This window comes from Schistocerca nitens, chromosome 4 (assembly GCF_023898315.1).
Source record: "Schistocerca nitens isolate TAMUIC-IGC-003100 chromosome 4, iqSchNite1.1, whole genome shotgun sequence".
NCBI lineage: Eukaryota > Metazoa > Arthropoda > Insecta > Orthoptera > Acrididae > Schistocerca > Schistocerca nitens.
The window spans coordinates 871264881-871283401 of NC_064617.1; the positions used below are offsets into that span (position 1 = coordinate 871264881).

At 45.5% G+C, this 18521-nt stretch overlaps 1 protein-coding gene across 1 annotated transcript in view; it reads right to left on the reverse strand.

The window, feature by feature from the left end:
* Positions 1–4504: 4504 nt before the first annotated feature.
* The window catches only part of LOC126252004 (podocan-like), a gene marked incomplete at its 3' end in the record, with an annotated part of 277527 nt that continues 263510 nt past the window's right edge, over positions 4505–18521 (reverse strand). The window contains exon 4 of the mRNA XM_049952788.1: positions 4505–4610. Within this exon, the coding sequence (XP_049808745.1) occupies positions 4505–4610 (106 nt within the window). The remainder of the gene's footprint in view (positions 4611–18521) is intronic.

Here is an 18521-nt window from a genome sequence, read left to right on the forward strand (position 1 = left end):
ATGTTCCAAAACCGACAGCATTTCCCGTTTCACCAGATATTGATGGCCCTTAGAAATTACATTCTTTCAACGAAAAATTCTTTAGTTACTGGAATAACATGCTAGATAATGAAGTTTAACATAATATCTATATGGTAAAATACTCTTCTCTTCACATGCAATCATTTGCCAGTCTTCTTTTTTCCTTTCTCGGGGCCTTTGTCCCGCTCCAAAGAAGGGTCAGCTTCGTTAATTCGGATTTGGCAGCGTTAATTGCAGAGGGTGGCCGGATGCCCTTCCTGACGCCAACACGAACCACACAGGATGGAAGTAATGTACCCCAGCTGTCTGCGTCTAGTGTAAATCGTGAAATAGTGTGTATGTGTTTCAAATGTATGTGAGTCGTGTAACTGAGGCGCGACGTGGGGACCAGCCCGGTATTCTCCTAGCGGGATATGGAAAACCGCCTAAAAACCACATCCAGGCTGGCACACCCGCCCCCGTCGTTAATCCACTGGGCGGATTCGATCCGGGGCCGGCGCGCTTACCCCAGTCCAGGAAGCAGCGCATTAGTCCTCTCGGCTACCCTGGCGGGTCTATCATTTGCCAAAGTCTCTCTTCGATATCTGAAACCATTTATGAAATCTGAGGAATGTTGTGGATATTTCACTCGGGTTTATCACTGGCGCGGCGCGATCGCAAATAAGCGTGCTACATCAGATCAGTTTTCTCGACATTGGTGACAGATAGTCTACAGAAAAATTCCGTATGTTAGCTAAACTTTATACCCAGTAACATATTATGTAATATGACCCAAACGCAAAATCATAGCGACTTCTCTTTTTCATTGCACTTTTTACCGAATTTCGCGCAGTGTCTTACTTTCACGTAAATATCACTATAACTATGGCCGTTAACGAAATGATGGGCACATCATCACGAACCTGACATATAAAAGAAAGAACTCGCTCCCCTTCTAACAGCCGTGTACCGCAAGTCTCTAGAGGAACAGAAGGTTCCAAATGATTGGAAACGAGCACAGGTAGTTCCAGTTTTCAAGAAGGGTCATCGAGCACATGCGCAAAACTATAGCCCTATATCTCTGACATCGATCTGTTGTAGAATTTTAGAACATGTTTTTTGCTCGTGTATCACGTCATTTCTGGATACCCAGAATCTACTCTGTAGGAATCAACATGGATTCCGGAAACAGCGATAGTGTGAGACCCAACTCGGTTTATTTGTTCATGAGACCCAGAAAATATTAGATACAGGCTACCAGGTAGACGCCATTTTCCTTACTTCAGGAAGGCGTTCGATAGATTTCCGCACTGTCGCCTGATAAACAAAGTAAGAGCCTACGGAATATCAGACCAGCTGTGTGGCTGGATTGAAGAGTTTTTAGCAAACAGAGCACAGTATCTTGTTCTCAATGGAGAGATGTCTACAGACGTTAAAGTAACCTATGGCGTGCCACAGGGGAGTGTTATGGGACCATTGCTTTTCACAATATATATAAATGACCTAGTAGATAATGTCGGAAGTACCATGCGGCCTTTCACGGATGATGCTGTAGTATACAGAGAAGTTGCAGCATTAGAAAATTGCAGCGAAATGCAGGAAGATCTGCAGCGGATAGGCACTTGGTGCAGGGAGTGGCAACTGACCCTTAACATAGACAAATGTAATGTATTTCGAATACGTGGAAAGAAGGATTCTTTATTGTATGATTAAATGATAGCGGAACAAACACTGGTAGCAGTTACTTCTGTAAAATATCTGGGATTATGCGTACGGAACGATTTGATGTGGAATGATCATATAAAATTAATTGTTGGTAAGGCGGGTGCCAGGTTGAGATTCATTGGGAGAGTCTTTAGTAGATGTAGACCATCAACAAAGGAGGTGGCTTACAAAACACTCGTTCGACCTATACTTGAGCATTGCTCATCAGTGTGGGATCTTTACCAGGTCTGGTTGACAGAGGAGATAGAGAAGATCCAAAGAAGAGCGGCGCGTTTCGTCACAGGGTTATTTGGTAAATGTGATAGCGTTACGGAGATGTTTAGCAAACTGAAGTGGCAGACTCTGCAAGAGAGGCGCTCTGCATCGCGATGTTGCTTGCTGTCCAGGTTTCGAGAGGGTGCGTTTCTGGATGAGGTATCGAATACATTGCTTCCCCCTACTTATACCTCCCGAGATCACGAATGTAAAATTAGAGAGATTCGAGCGCGCACGGAGGCTTTTCGGCAGTCGTCCTTCCCGCGAACCATACGCGACTGGAACAGGTGAAAGGTCTCTGTTGGATTCCTTTCATGTTAATTTCTTAAGTCTGTTGTTATTTACGGCATACATTCCACTTCTGAATTTACTGTGGTGTTTCTGACTCCACCTGGGTGGAGACTGAGCAGTGGAACGTGTTACTTTTACACATAAACAAGAACGATGTGTCACACTACTACACTTAAAACACAGTATATATATAATTCATGTCACACAGTCTCATATGGAACCTACATGCGCTTTTTTTTAATGTAGTGTATATGATAAGATACTGTCATCCCCTTTACCTTCTGTGTGAAAGGATGAATGAGCAAATGTATTTCAAGTTGCGTGCTTGATGGTAGCAGACAAGCCTGTCTGCTAGAGAACAGTAGGACCAACGTCGGAACAGGTAGCTGTGCTTTCTAAAAGCAAAGAGGTTTCTACTCTTAGTATGGTCCTGTCCGTCCGTTGTCATGTTGGTATAGGAGGCTGCCTCTCTGGTCACTTCCATTTGTATCGGTGGAAGCACCCTCCGTAGGGGCCCACAGCAGTCGGTCCGCGGCGAGCGTCTGAAGTCGTAAGATCTCCGGCTAAGTGCGTCTCTGCTAAGTCCGTAGGACAATGGACTTCTGAAGTCCAGCCTAACTGAAAATTTAATCATCTTTACTTCAGGTTTAGATCTAAAATATCTAATGTTATCTTAAATTTCAACGCAGTGTAACTCGAGTGTTAAGTTCAGAATATCTTCCAGTAGTTGCTTTGTCACTACTTTGTGAGTAAAGTGGAACCACGTGTGGATGATCCGTAACTCTGACTAAGATCATCAGTCTTAAATGCGAATGTGCGTGAGATTATAACGTCTCGTCTTGACAATATTTTTCAATATAGCAACTTTTCTTTATGTTCAACCCACGTGGGGTGTACTTTGTGAGACCAGTACCAAGTGCTTATACAATTGTTTGACCCATCAGGTTAATAGTAAGACGATAGTAACCAGTTCGAAGTTTTTCTTTTGTTATTTGTGTTTCGATGTAATTTATTTTAATTATCAATATTATCGTGGAGTTACACTCTTTGTGTAAACCAAGTTGAGCACGTGAAGCAAGTAGTGTAATCATCAAAGTAGCCCTCAGCTATTCTTTTCGGGAAGATTTCACAGAGAGTTAGTATGAATTTAGTATACCAGTGTGTGGTAATTTCATGACGGACTGGGTTGCGTTACGAACGTAACTTCTTTGGGTGAAAATTGAATCGGTTGGTTGTGGTTAATTTCCTCTTGCATATATTTCAACGTTCTTCGTGTGTTATTTTATGAATACAGTGTTGTATGCAGTCTCCCAATCTTGGCTCCATATTTGATGTGTTCCGTAAGATTACAAACTCATATTTTCACAATCCTAAATAAGGCACCAGTTTAATTATGAGTCAAGTTTAAATGCTGAAATTCTACCGGAACAATGATCAATGTTAGAACAAATGTCCAAATATAAACTGATTTATTTCTTTTTATTTAAATTGTATGTATATATCACCCGTTATCGTAAGATGACTGCTGAAAGATTATAATTAATATTAGTCTGGTTGGGAATTTGGTAAGGTAGACTGGATACCTGGTAAAACAGTTGATCAGTAATGCAATGTTAACTTCCCCAGATAGCTCACAGCTTTTAACCCGCTTTTATTGTCTCGAATATCAGCACCGCTTTCAGAACGAATTAATGCACCAACATTACACAGGAAAGGGAGGAAATGACAGTGGCACGCCACACACCGTTGGGTGGCTTGCGGAGTATAAATGTAGATGTAGATAAAGCCATAAGTAAAAGAAAAATCAGTTTTTATCGAATAGTTTCTGTAAAATCGGCTGAGAAAGATTGCAGGACGTCTGCTTCGATTCTATGATCGCCGACTGGTCGAAAGGTGGCAAACTCTTGTCGTCATCCCCTCCCGAACAAACGAATGAACTCGCCCAGCGCGTTGGACGAAAACTGGCCACTGTGCACCGGCCACCGTACGCTGTGCGGGCTATACTGACGTGCGCGGAGTGAGGTGGGGCTGGTTACCTGCGGCTGTAGGCGGCGAGCAGCCGCTCCTGGCTGCGACGCCGGCGCCGGCTCCTGACGGCGAGGAAGGCGGCGAGCGCCGCGGTAGCCGCCAGGCACGCCAGGATGGTGGACGCCGCCCCCGCGTACGCCGCCGTCACCGCCGCCTCCACGCGCGCCGCCCGCGACGCCTCCGCCGCCGCCTCCGCCTCCGCCTCCACCTCCGCCACCGACACCGCCTCCCGGCCGCTGCCATCAGCTGGCCACGACGTCCCCATCGTCGACGTCCTCGGGACCCAGCCGGGAGAAAACTTGACCAGCAGCCTGAAGTGAACACGAACCAAAGCAGCCTGTCAGTAGCGCCTGCTGCAGCCAGCACGGTAGCTCAGCGTGTTCGGTCATAGTGCCGGTTGGCCTCTGTAATAAAAAAACTGAGTGGAAGGATCAACCACCGAACTTGAACAGGATGTCTTGCGACTTCCGCAACGACCAAACACAATGATCAATAACGAGAAACACGCAAAAAAAAAAAAAGAAAAGAAAAGAGTGGTCTTGCGGTAGCGTTCTCGCTTGCCGCGCACGGGGTCCCGGGTTCGAATCCCGGCGGGGTCAGGGATTTTCTCTGCCTCGAGACGACTTGGTGTTGTGTGTCTTTCATTATCATTTCATTCTCATTCACTCGCAAGTCGCCGTAGTGACGTTAAAGAACTTATGGAGCGGCGGCCGAACCCCCCCGCGAGGGGTCTCCCGGCCACCAATGCCATATGCTCATATATACAGGGTGTTACAAAAAGGTACGGCCAAACTTTCAGGAAACATTCCTCACACACAAATAAAGAAAAGATGTTATGTGGACATGTGTCCGGAAACGCTTACTTTCCATGTTACAGCTCATTTTAGTTTCGTCAGTATGTATTGTACTTCCACGATTCACAGTCAGTTCAATTGAAGGAAGGTAATGTTGACTTCGGTGCTTGTGTTGACATGCGACTCATTGCTCTACAGTACTAGCATCAAGCACATCAGGGCGTAGCATCAACAGGTTAGTGTTCATCACGAACGTGGTTTTGCAGTCAGTGCAATGTTTACAAATGCGGAGTTGGCAGATGCCCATTTGATGTTTGGATTAGCTCGGGGCAATAGCCGTGGCGCGGTACGTTTGTATCGAGACAGATTTCCAGAACGAAGGTGTCCCGACAGGAAGACGTTCGAAGCAATTGATCGGCGTCTTAGGGAGCACGGAACATTCCAGCCTATGACTCGCGACTGGGGAAGACCTAGAACGACGAGGACACCAGCAATGGACGAGGCAATTCTTCGTGTAGTTGACGATAATCCTAATGTCAGCGTCAGAGAAGTTGCTGCTGTACAAGGTAACGTTGACCACGTCACTGTATGGAAAGTGCTACGGGAGAACCAGTTGTTTCCGTACCATGTACAGCGTGTGCAGGCACTATCAGCAGCTGATTGGCCTCCACGGGTACACTTCTGCAAATGGTTCATCCAACAATGTGTCAATCCTCATTTCAGTGCAAATGTTCTCTTTACGGATGAGGCTTCATTCCAACGTGATCAAATTGTAAATTTTCACAATCAACATTTGTGGGCCGACTAGAATCCGCACGCAATTGTACAATCACGTCATCAACACAGATTTTCTGTGAACGTTTGGGCAGGCATTGTTGGTGATGTCTTGATTGGGCCCATGTTCTTCCACCTACGCTCAATGGAGCACGTTATCATGATTTCATACGGCATACTCTACCTGTGCTGCTAGAACATGTGCCTTTACAAGTACGACACAACATGTGGTTCATGCACGATGGAACTCCTGCACATTTCAGCCGAAGTGTTCGTACGCTTCTCAACAACAGATTCGGTGACCGATGGATTGGTAGAGGCGGACCAATTCCATGGCCTCCACGCTCTCCTGACCTCAACCCTCTTGACTTTCATTTATGGAGGCATTTGAAAGCTCTTGTCTACGCTACCCCGGTACTAAATTTAGAGACTCTTCGTGCTCGTATTGTGGACGACTGTAATACAATACGCCATTATCCAGGGCTGCATCAGCGCATCAGGGATTCCATGCGACGCAGGGTGGATGCATGTATCCTCGCTAACGGAGGACATTTTGAACATTTCATGTATCAAAGTGTTTGAAGTCACGCTGGTACGTTCTGTTGCTGTGTGTTTCCATTCCATGATTAATGGGAGTTGAAGAGAAGTAATAAAATGAGCTCTAACATGGAAAGTAAGCGTTTCCGGACACATGTCCACGTAACATCTTTTCTTTATTTGTGTGTGAGGAATGTTTCGTGAAAGTTTGGCCGTACCTTTTTGTAACACCCTGTATATATAAGCTTAAACACTCAGCGTGCGCCTGACGTAATATCATGGCGCTTGCGGGAGAAGCCAATTTGCGCCAAAGAAACTGGTATAGGCATGCGTACTCAAATACAGAGATACGTAATCAGGTATAACACGTCGCTGCGGTAGGCACCACCTCCATAAGACAACAAGTGTCTGGCGCAGTTGTTAGATCGGTTACTGCTGCTACAATGGAAGTTATCATGGTTTAAGTGAGTTTGAAAGTGGTGTTACGTCGGCGGACGAGCGATGGGACACACCATCTCTGAGGTAGAAATGAAGTGGGGATTTTCCCGTACGACCTTTTCACGAGTGTACTGTGAGTATAAGGAATCCGGTAAAACACCAAATCTGAGACAGTGATGCGGCCGGAAAAAGATCCTGCAAGAACTGGACCAATGACGACTGACGTGACAGAAGTGCAATCCTTCCACGAATTGCTGCAGATTTCAATGCTGGGCCATCAGCAAGTGTTGGCATCAGAACCATTTAATGAAACATCATCGATATGGACTTTCAGAGCCGAAGGCCCACTTGTGTATCCTTGATAACCGCACGGCAGAAAGCTCTACGCCTCGCCTGGGCTCGTTAACACCAACACCGCACCGTTAATGACTGGAAACAAGTTGCCTGGTCGGACGAGTCTCGTTTCAAATTGTGTCGAGCGGATGCATGTATACAGGTATGGAGACAACCTCACGAGTCCATGGATCTTGCATGTCAGCAGGGGACTGTTCAAGGTAGTGGAGGCTCTGTAATGGTGTGGGGTGTGCGCAGTTGGAGTGATATGGGACCCCTGATAGATGTAGATACGAATCCGACAGGTGACACATACGCAAGCATCCTGTCTGATCACCTGAATCCATTCGTGTCCATTATGCATTCCGATGGACTTGGACAATTCCAGCAGGACAGTGCGACACTACACACGTCGAGAATTGCTACAGAGTGGCTCCAGGAACACTGTTCCGAGTTTAAACGCTTGCGCTAGTCACCAAACTCCTCAGACATGAACATTATTGAGCATATTTTGGATGCCTTGCAACATGCTGTTCAGAAGAGATCTCCACCTCCTCTTACTCTTTCGGATTTATGGCCAGTCTTGCAGGATTGATGGTGTCAATTCCCTCCAGTACTACTTCAGACATTAGTCGATTCCGTACTACGTCGTATTGCGGTACGTCTGTGTGCTCGCAAGGGCCCTGCACTGTATCAGACAGGTGTACCACTTTCTTTGGCTCTGCAGTGCATATACTGATATTAGGAGAGCCCTCAGTCTCGATGGTAATGCCCACCATCCTCGCCGATACTGACTCCAGTGTTACAAGAGTGGTTCTGTATTGTCTCCACTACTATTTGTCATCTAAGTCAATGACATTGTGCTATTGATTCTGTTGGTGCTTGCCGAATTCGTGGGCGACACTGCCTTGCTGACCAGTATCCAGAGGACCAATGCGGTCATTGCTCGCCTACAACGTGAACTCACGACGGTAGAAACTTCGGCCAAGGAAAATATAAATACTATCAATGCATATAAGACGAGACCGGTGATGTTTATTCGTTGCCGCCCGGATTTGAGAGTCAGGCTGATTCTTCAGCATCAGGAATTCCCACGGTCCAATCACGTCAAGTACCTTGAGGTCAAGTTCGACAATAAGTTACTTTTCAGACTGCCTGTACAGGGTAAGAGGATCAAGATTTCACATCTCTTCTGTCCATTATTCCCCCTACTGGCCAGCTCGCAGATGAACATCAATACGAAACTTCTCTTTTACAGGGCAGCAGTCATCCCAGCTGTATTACGTGGCTGTTCCACGCGGGGAAGCCATCCAGGCTTTGCAAAATCAGTGTCTTTGACTCATTCTTGGAACGCCCAGGTGGGCAAGAATCCGTGACCTATATAAAGAGCTTAATCGACCTACCACCCAGAAACTCTCATTCAACACACACGCAAGCTCATGGACAAAATAGAAACCCTACGACTCTCGCCATGTCATCTAGAATGTATAAATATGTTGGATTAGTAGCCCCTGAGCGTTGCCACCGAGTCCGGGTGCCTTGGGAGATTACTGAAATCCCACAGTAGCTAACCACCTCATTTTCCACCTACTTGCTATAAGGTCCAAAGGACTTAAAGCACAGCGCCCTGATGAAGATTACAATAAATATAAAGCTACACTTTGTCACTAAGGAAGTCCAGCTATTATGCTGGTAGCACTTCGTCACAACCATCCACAAATAAAAGGCCCTCAGCAATGTGTTCGCCGCTCCTGATGATGACGCTCAACTGCGCCAATGAAATGTAGAAATGTCTCGATCAAGAACCATGTTTGCAACTTGGCCGTCGGGAAAGTCTCTAGAAACCGTCTCGCAGCTGTTTGTTTTTGGGTGCGCGCCAGCTCGGCAGTCATTAAGGGGAGTCTTCAGATGTGGTCTGTCGCGAACAGTCGGTCGGAGGAAACATTGGAGCGGTAACCAAGCGGTGTGCTGGCTGTTACGGTCGCGGCCGGAAGAATATTGAAATGTAATTCGCAAGTAGGGAATGTCGTCCAAAATTAAAGCGTTAATGAAAGTTGAAGCTCTACTCCAATCTCATGGTATGGCGTTTTTGCTATAAAACAGTATCTTTTGACAAATGATGTAATAAACTAATGCCGACATCTCAGTCCATTGTACTTAACGAACTCCGCCCGGCCGATCATCCAATAGCACTAATGATAATATAACCTTTAACTGACAAAGAGAGAAATAATTATGAAAGAAGTGAGCAAATGACGGAGCTCACAAGTAGATGCGTAACACTTCATTAGTCATGCTGTTCTGACAGATTCAAACGCATTTATTTCCTCGGAAAACTAAAGAGGATAATAGGTTATCATTTTCGTGTTTATTTATCTTCATGAATGTAACCTTAGGGTCGGTCGGCTGTATTTCAGTAATATACTCTTACTGGTAATCCAGTCAGTTGTTTTATTGATACTATTCAACTTACGTTATCGATTTTGAAACTATAAATTTCAGCTTCACACCTACTTGTGACAGTCCAACTCAATACAAAAATTGATGCAAAAAGGTACTACTATAAGCCAAGTCTTACATACAGCCAATATGAAGGCGAAACATACAGCAACAGATGTTTCGTGGCTGAGCAACGAAAAGTTTTCGAAAAGTGCTGCGAATGAATCACGATGAAATACGGACTTCGTCACTGAAATATTTCCTCTGGCTATGGATTTAAGACGATTTAGATTCCCTGAGAAATATTTAGGATGTGATGGTAGAGGAACCAGATTTCTGAGAAAGAAAACTGATGGCCTTTCATTTCTTTATGGATAATTTTCACATACGATATTCAGTTGGTGAAAATGTTACGGTTAACGAGAAATTTCAGTGTTTGTTTGACAGGAACAACGTTACGAAATACATCACTTCAAAAAGTCCATGTAATGGACAAAAATATTTCCGTTAGTTGATTGCAAAATGTGTCAGAGCAGTAATTTACTTCTGCTGGTAAACAAGCCTGAAGGGCGTTATCCAGTTAGAATAAAAGTATTAATGGCGTTCATTGAATCGTTGGTATTATCAGTTAAGTACTCAGTACGTAACTACAGCTAATAACTGGTTTATCGACATCCCTCTTCTAGAAACCATTTGTTATCGATCTTTGAGATGGTTAAAAAATTAAGTAGCATATTTGAGACGAACAAATAAATACATATAAAAAGTGTAATTTACATTCGAGTGTTTTCACAAAGTGCAAAGAAGGAACCTTGTGTTCTGTGTGCTGGAAGCTTAACACTTTGTGAGTAGGCTTTCGCAGAATATTCGCGTCTGTGTTCAGGCAACTCTCATTTCAGGATTCTACGCCCTTGGATCAAACGAGCTGTGACCGTTCGTGCTGCCCTTCTCTGTATACGTTCAACCTACCCTGTTAGTCCTGTCTGGTACCGATCCAACACACTTGAACAGTATTGAACAGTATTCTAGGATAAATGGCGAGAGTGCTTTGTGAGCAATTTTGTTTGCAGAGCGATCGTATTTTGCAGTATTCTAACAGTGAACCGAAGTCTTACATACGCTTTAGCTACGACATAGCCTATATGATCATTCCATTTGAAAATCCCTTCAGAATATTGCACCCAGGTATTTCTGTGCGTTGACTGATTATAGTTCCGACTCATAGATATTGTACACTCTAAGAAAAAAAAATGACGCACCACGAAGGAATTATCCGCATGGGATGGGACGGAAATCTGCAGTTGTGATGGTACATGTACGGACAAACCAATGATTACAATTTCATAAGTACTGGATGATTTGTTCAAGAGAAATAGCTTCGCACATTGTGTAAGTCAATAATGCGATGGTCCATCTCTGGCCCTTATGCAAGCAGTTATTCTGCTTGGCTTTGATTGTTAGATTTGTCGGATGTTCTGAGGGATCTGTCCAGTTGGCGCTTTATATCCTCAAAATTCCGAGCTGGTGAGGACCCCTTCCATAATGCTTCAAACGTTCTCAAATTTGGAGAGATCCGGCGACCTTGCTGGCCAAGTTGGCTGTGGCAAGGAGTAGAAACTATCGCCACGTGTGGGCGAGCATTATCTTGCGGAAATGTAACCCCAGTATGGCTTGCCATACAGGGCAACAGAACTGGGAGTAGAATGTCGTCGACGTACCGCTGTGCTGTACTGTGAGGGTGCTGTGGATCATAACCGAAGGGGTCCTGCTATGGAAAGAAATGGCATGTCAGGCCATCACTCCAGGTTGTCGGGCCGTGTGGCAGCTTGGTATCCCATCGCTGTCCGGCCCGTCTCCAGACGCGTCTGCGGCCTGGAATCTCATTGACTGGAGTAGAATTGTCTTCAGTGATGAGTCCCGTTTCGAAATGAGCCCCGATGGCCAGTAAGGTCGCCGGATCTCTCTCCAATTCAGAACGTTTGGAGCACTATGGGCAGGACCCACCAATCAGCTCGGGTTTTTGACGATCTAACGCGCCAATTGGACAAAATTTGGCACGATATCCCTCAGGAGAACATCGAACAGAGGTGGACCAATCCGTTATTGACTTGCTCAACTTATAAAGCTCTTGCTCTTGAATAAATCATCGAACTTTTGTGAAACTGTAATCATTTGTTTGTACATTTACGTCACACTGCCCATCTCCGATCCATTTGGATAATTACTTCGTGGTGCCTCCTTCTTTTTTCTTAGAGTGTAATTACAGGTCACTACGTTTTCCCGTTTTAGAAGAGCTTAATTTTACGCACCTTAACTCGTAAATCAAGTTATGAATCTTCGCACTGCACTGAGATGATATCAAGATCTGCCTGAAAATTTGCGCATCTTTTCTCGGGCTGCAGTTCGTTATACGTAAGTGCATCATCCAAAAAGTGCGAGGTTGCTATTATATTCTGGGTGATGCACGGGCAAAAGAGAAACGCAAATTAAATTCTGTGAAACAATGGCCATTCCAGCCAGGTTGAGAAATGGGCACTAAAGCCCAGATCCAAGCAGCAGAACTGAGATTCCTACATGCAAAAAAAAAAAAAAAAAAAAAAAAAAAAAAAAAAAAAAAAAAAAAAATGTTCAAATGGCTCTGAGCACTATGGGACTTAGCATCTGAGGTCATCAGTCCCCTAGAACTTAGAACTACTTAAAACTAACTAACCTAAGCACATCACACACATCCATGCCCGAGGCAGGATTCGAATCTGCGACCGTAGCGGTGGCGCGGTTCCAGACTGAAGCGCCTAGAACCGCTCGGCCACTGCTGCCGGCTTCCTACATGCAACATAGAGCTGTTGCGAGAGAGAACACTGTGGAAATGAGGACATAGGAAAAGAACTGTCCATCTATTAATCGATATTGAAATAAATGGTTACAGCGTGTGTTGGCAATAGTTGACAACGGTGTATCGAAATTAGATCTCCGTAATACACACCGAGGAGAGTGTAGGACATTGGAGAAAGAGGTAGGCTGTAAAATCAGCACAGGCCGGATGACGTAGTCCTTGAAGAAAAAAAGAAGAAGAGTGAAGATGATGATATTAATGACGACGTGGTTCATGGAGAAGTAGACCGATAAGGAGACTAGGCTTATTTATGCGAATGAGGTCTATAGAGGGTTTCACTAATGAAAGGATATATCATCAACTGAGTCTAAATACTCCAACAATGAGATCACATGTGTCTGCACAATTTTGCCTAGAAGAATTTCTGGTCTGGGACTATGACATTGCACCACAATGGGACTCCTGAATGCTAGATGGACTAAATTTTTGAAGAATAGAGACATAGTAAGAATACAATGCGTCCATTGTAGGATTCATAAATCTCCTAAAATGTCTCAAAATAATATGTTTAACAAGCTTCACTAGTTTCAGTCTGTGGGCCCATACGCTCGAGTCATAGCCCACTGTTTGAAGCAAATACTACCTTGGCTATCACCAGCAGTGCTCCTAGTGAGAGCTATCCAGGCATGACTACGATACTGCACAACTTCCAAGTGCCCTAAATACGCCCACTTGGCCTTTATGGGAAGACTTCACTGACAAGCAGAATCACAAGTGAAATACTCAGAGACAAAACTTCACTCAGTGGAGGGAAGTAACTGGCAGGACTGTGGATCGAGAGGCTAGAGAAAGCTACAACCTACACCTAGATGATTTATGACAAAGTGTTTCAACTTCCAGCTTAGATGTTGTGCGTACAGCAACTGATGCCATGTTAAATTCTTCCAATAGGCTGTTTTGTAGTAAAATGAAACTTGCGGTGGGTATTTCATTCGATAAAATGGTGGAATAGGATGTGGCACTAATAGTTTGTAGTAGAGCTTCTCCCAGGTAGCTTCATGAATCAGCCTCCTATGGGGCAAAGTGACCATAGATGTAGACTGATAAAAGATAGCAATAACTACTGCAATAAAATACACTCAAAAGCCAAAGAAACTGGTATAGGCATGCGTACTCAAATACAGAGATACATAACCAGGTGTAACACGTCGCTGCGGTAGGCACCACCTCCATAAGACAACAAGTGTCTGGCGCAGTTGTTAAATCGGTTACTGCAGTTATCAAGTTTTAAGTGAGTTTGAAAGTGGTGTTAAGTCGGCGCACGAGCGATGCGACACACCATCTCTGAAGTAGCGATGAAATGGGGACTTTCCCGTACGACCGTCTCACGAGTGTACTGTGAATATAAGGAATCTGATAAAACATCAAATCTCAGGCAGTGATGCGGCCGGAAAAAGATCCTGCAAGAACTGGACCAATGACGACTGAAGATAATCGTTCAAAGTGACAGAAGTGCAACCCTTCCGAGAATTGCTGCAGATTTCAATGCTGGGCCGTCAACCTGTCTCAGCGTGTGAACCTTTCAACGAAACGTCATCGATATGGGCTTTCGGAGCCGAAGGTCCGCTCGTGTACCCTTGATGACTGCACGACACAAAGCCTTACGCCTCGCCTGGACCCGTCAGCATCGACAGTGGAGTGTTGATGGCTGGAGACATATTGCCTGGACGAGTCTAGTTTCAAATGGTATGAGTGGATGGGCGTGTACGGGTATGGAGACAACCTCATGAACCCACGGACCCTGCATGTCAGCTGGGGCTGTTCAAGCAGGTGGAGGCTCTGTAATGGTGTGGGACATGTGCAGTTGGAGTGATATGGGACCCCTGACCTCTGACAGGTGACACGTACGTAAGCATCCTGTCTGATGTGGTAGAGGGTAGGCCCCTTTCACTTCTAACGAGGCATCCTACGCATTTTACATTGTATTCACTAGGACGCACAAGTTCTAGGAGACCTTACACGTAGTCTGGAATCAAACAATTAGAAATAACTATGTTATAAATAGTGGAAACGATAATAGCTACAGCAGAAAAGAAACACAATTTATATTTGCACATGAAAAGTAGAACAAAAAATTAAAAACACAGGCAGGCAGATTTAAAGTGAATAGACGAGCAAGAGTGAATGTGAGAGCAGGAGTAGGATAGGAAGAGATAAAGGAGCATGACAGGATACTAGTCAAGAAGAGATCGTGGAAAGAAAGGGAGTTGATCGATTAAGAAATGAAATGAGAAACAAGATCAAGTAGGAGAAGATGGGAGCATCTGCTTAGCTTTCTGACAGAGAGAACAGCTCATATACTGTATGTTAATTTTGTAAGGAAAATTATGAAGTAGACAAACCTAAGTGCTGCAGCCTTTTATTAAACGCAACAAAGCATTAAACTGTGCGCAGAGTGCAGAACAACTCCTTCCAGCCGGCCGAAGTGGCCGTGCGGTTAAAGGCGCTGCAGTCTGGAACCGCAAGACCGCTACGGTCGCAGGTTCGAATCCTGCCTCGGGCATGGATGTTTGTGATGTCCTTAGGTTAGTTAGGTTTAACTAGTTCTAAGTTCTAGGGGACTGATGACCTCAGCCGTTGAGTCCCATAGTGCTCAGAGCCATTTGAACCATTTGAACCAACTCCTTCCAGAGGCGTACTCTACCAATGGAAAAGGAGTTTGCGAAAGCCATTGTTCTAAGAATGGGTACAGTCAGCATACGAGGTAAACGACATCTTGAATTGCTGTTGAGATGCGATGACTAGTAATTGATCTCGGATGCAGGGCGTTCCGATGTATGCACACTGAAGAGCCAGTGATGTAGAGATAGCATACGTTAGTCACGTAACTTGTATTGCTCCAACCACTGTTAAGTGCTCGCCTTAGGTACCGGCTGATGGACATCATCTAATAAATCACTGAATAAACTGGAACTCAGTTTCATCTACACTCCTGGAAATGGAAAAAAGAACACATTGACACCGATGTGTCAGACCCACCATACTTGCTCCGGACACTGCGAGAGGGCTGTACAAGCAATGATCACACGCACGGCACAGCGGACACACCAGGAACCGCGGTGTTGGCCGTCGAATGGCGCTAGCTGCGCAGCATTTGTGCACCGCCGCCGTCAGTATCAGCCAGTTTGCCGTGGCATACGGAGCTCCATCGCAGTCTTTAACACTGGTAGCATGCCGCGACAGCGTGGACGTGAACCGTATGTGCAGCTGACGGACTTTGAGCGAGGGCGTATAGTGGGCATGCGGGAGGCCGGGTGGACGTACCGCCGAATTGCTCAACACGTGGGGCGTGAGGTCTCCACAGTACATCGATGTTGTCGCCAGTGGTCGGCGGAAGGTGCACGTGCCCGTCGACCTGGGACCGGACCGCAGCGACGCACGGATGCACGCCAAGACCGTAGGATCCTACGCAGTGCCGTAGGGGACCGCACCGCCACTTCCCAGCAAATTAGGGACACTGTTGCTCCTGGGGTATCGGCGAGGACCATTCGCAACCGTCTCCATGAAGCTGGGCTACGGTCCCGCACAGCGTTAGGCCGTCTTCCGCTCACGCCCCAACATCGTGCAGCCCGCCTCCAGTGGTGTCGCGACAGGCGTGAATGGAGGGACCAATGGAGACGTGCAGGTGAGCGCCACAATCAGGACTGCATACGACCGAGGCACACAGGGCCAACACCCGGCATCATGGTGTGGGGAGCGATCTCCTACACTGGCCGTACACCACTGGTGATCGTCGAGGGGACACTGAATAGTGCACGGTACATCCAAACCGTCATCGAACCCATCGTTCTACCATTCCTAGACCGGCAAGGGAACTTGCTGTTCCAACAGGACAATGCACGTCCGCATGTATCCCGTGCCACCCAACGTGCTCTAGAAGGTGTAAGTCAACTACCCTGGCCAGCAAGATCTCCGAATCTGTCCCCCATTGAGCATGTTTGGGACTGGATGAAGCGTCGTCTCACGCGGTCTGCACGTCCAGCACGAACGCTGGTCCAACTGAGGCGCCAGGTGGAAATGGCATGGCAAGCCGTTCCACAGGACTACATCCAGCATCTCTACGATCGTCTCCATGGGAGAATAGCAGCCTGCATTGCTGCGAAAGGTGGATATACACTGTACTAGTGCCAACATTGTGCATGCTCTGTTGCCTGTGTCTATGTGCCTGTGGTTCTGTCAGTGTGATCATGTGATGTATCTGACCCCAGGAATGTGTCAATAAAGTTTCCCCTTCCTGGGACAATGAATTCACGGTGTTCTTATTTCAATTTCCAGGAGTGTATTATACCGACAACTGAGCTTTTTATAGTCCAAAAATGTTTCGGCCCACTTCTATCATCATCAGTGGGTTCTTTCATTCATGTCATTCTCTAGAATGCTATGTTCTGTAAGTCCTTCTTTACGTTATTGTATGTCTCGCTACAGGTTTCCTCATGATTCCTGCCCTCTTTTGCTTGCCTCGAATAAAAGTGCCCAGTGATAAGAACTTTATTCGTGTTAGTATTTCCTGAAGGAAGTTTATAAATATTGATTTTATAGATTGTAGCACCTTTCTCTTGCTGCAGTGTATTATTTACATCCATTCCAGTTGCGTCTCACTATTTATATTACAGGCAAGTCGGGGGAATATTTTTGACTAATACCTGTGTCCACATTAGAGAACATACAGATTCTGACAAGACAGATGAGTAACTGGTGATAACATTGAGTAGATGCAAAATTTAGGGTTAGAGATGGTTCGAATATATAAGTACCACATGTAAAAACAAAACTATATTTTTCCTAAAAAAATCCTCTGAAAAAATGGCTTTAATATACAGGGCGACAATTATTGAACTATATGAAATAAAATCGTCATAACTTCTGAACGGTTTGCGTTAGACTTTCAAACTGTACGGTTTGCCGCGGGGTATGATGGAAATTAATATGCGCATGCGTCTTGTTATTGTTGACCACCTTCATTTGAATGAGTTCGTCAGTAAGAAAAACTGGCGCATTTGGGGACTGAGGATTCGCATTACGCGATCGAGAAGTCTCTTCACCCTCAACAGGTGACTGTGTGGTGTGCAATGTCCAGTGACGGAATAATGGGTACGATTCTCCTTATAGCACGGTGGCTACCGAACGGTATGTGAAAGTTTTGGAAGATGATTTCATCCCCATGATCCAAAGCGACCCTCATTTCGACAAGATGTGGTTCATGGAAGAGGAAGCTCGACTCCATCGAAGCAGGAGGGTGTTTGATGTCCTGAAGGAGCACTTTAGGGTACCCAGAGGCCACTGACTTGGGCCTCAGTTGGCCGCCATGTTCTTCGGATCTGACCACATGCGACTCCTTTTAGTAGGGCTACACTAAAGACAAGGTGTACAGCAATAACCCCAAAACCATTCTGAGCTGAATAGAGCCATTCAGGAGGTTATCGTCAGCATCGATGTTCCGACACTTCTGCGTGTCGTGCAGAATTTGTCTATTCGTCTGCGCCACATCATCGCCAATGATGTCAGGCATATCGAAAACGTCATAACCTAAATCCGAATATCTATAGTGATTTTCGCATGTTGAATAAAATGTGTGTACACCGTAGTTTATATCTAATTTTCATATAGTTCAATAATTGTCACCCTGTATATCGGCGTTTATTCCCTCCATCATCTCGCTCCTATCATAGTTCATGCGACCGCCGCACTGGATGGTGGTGGTGGTGAGGATAGCGGTATCTGTCTGCGGAGTCTGACCTCCAGTATCTGCATTATCGCTGTCGGTTGCAGACCTCACTGTACGGAAACTCTTTCTAATTTTCTAGGCTCGGTCTAGGGTTCCACGCCTGAGTTATAGGTCGCTACTTTTATCAACTAGACCATCTTACCGGATGGGAAACTGGGACAGAGTGCGTACTATAGAAAACCTGCACACACTGATCTGCATCTGCCTGCCTCCAGTAGTCACTACGGATCCCAAAGTCATTTTTCCAAATGAGCTAAAACACATCGAGACGACGTTCTGAAGAAGTGGG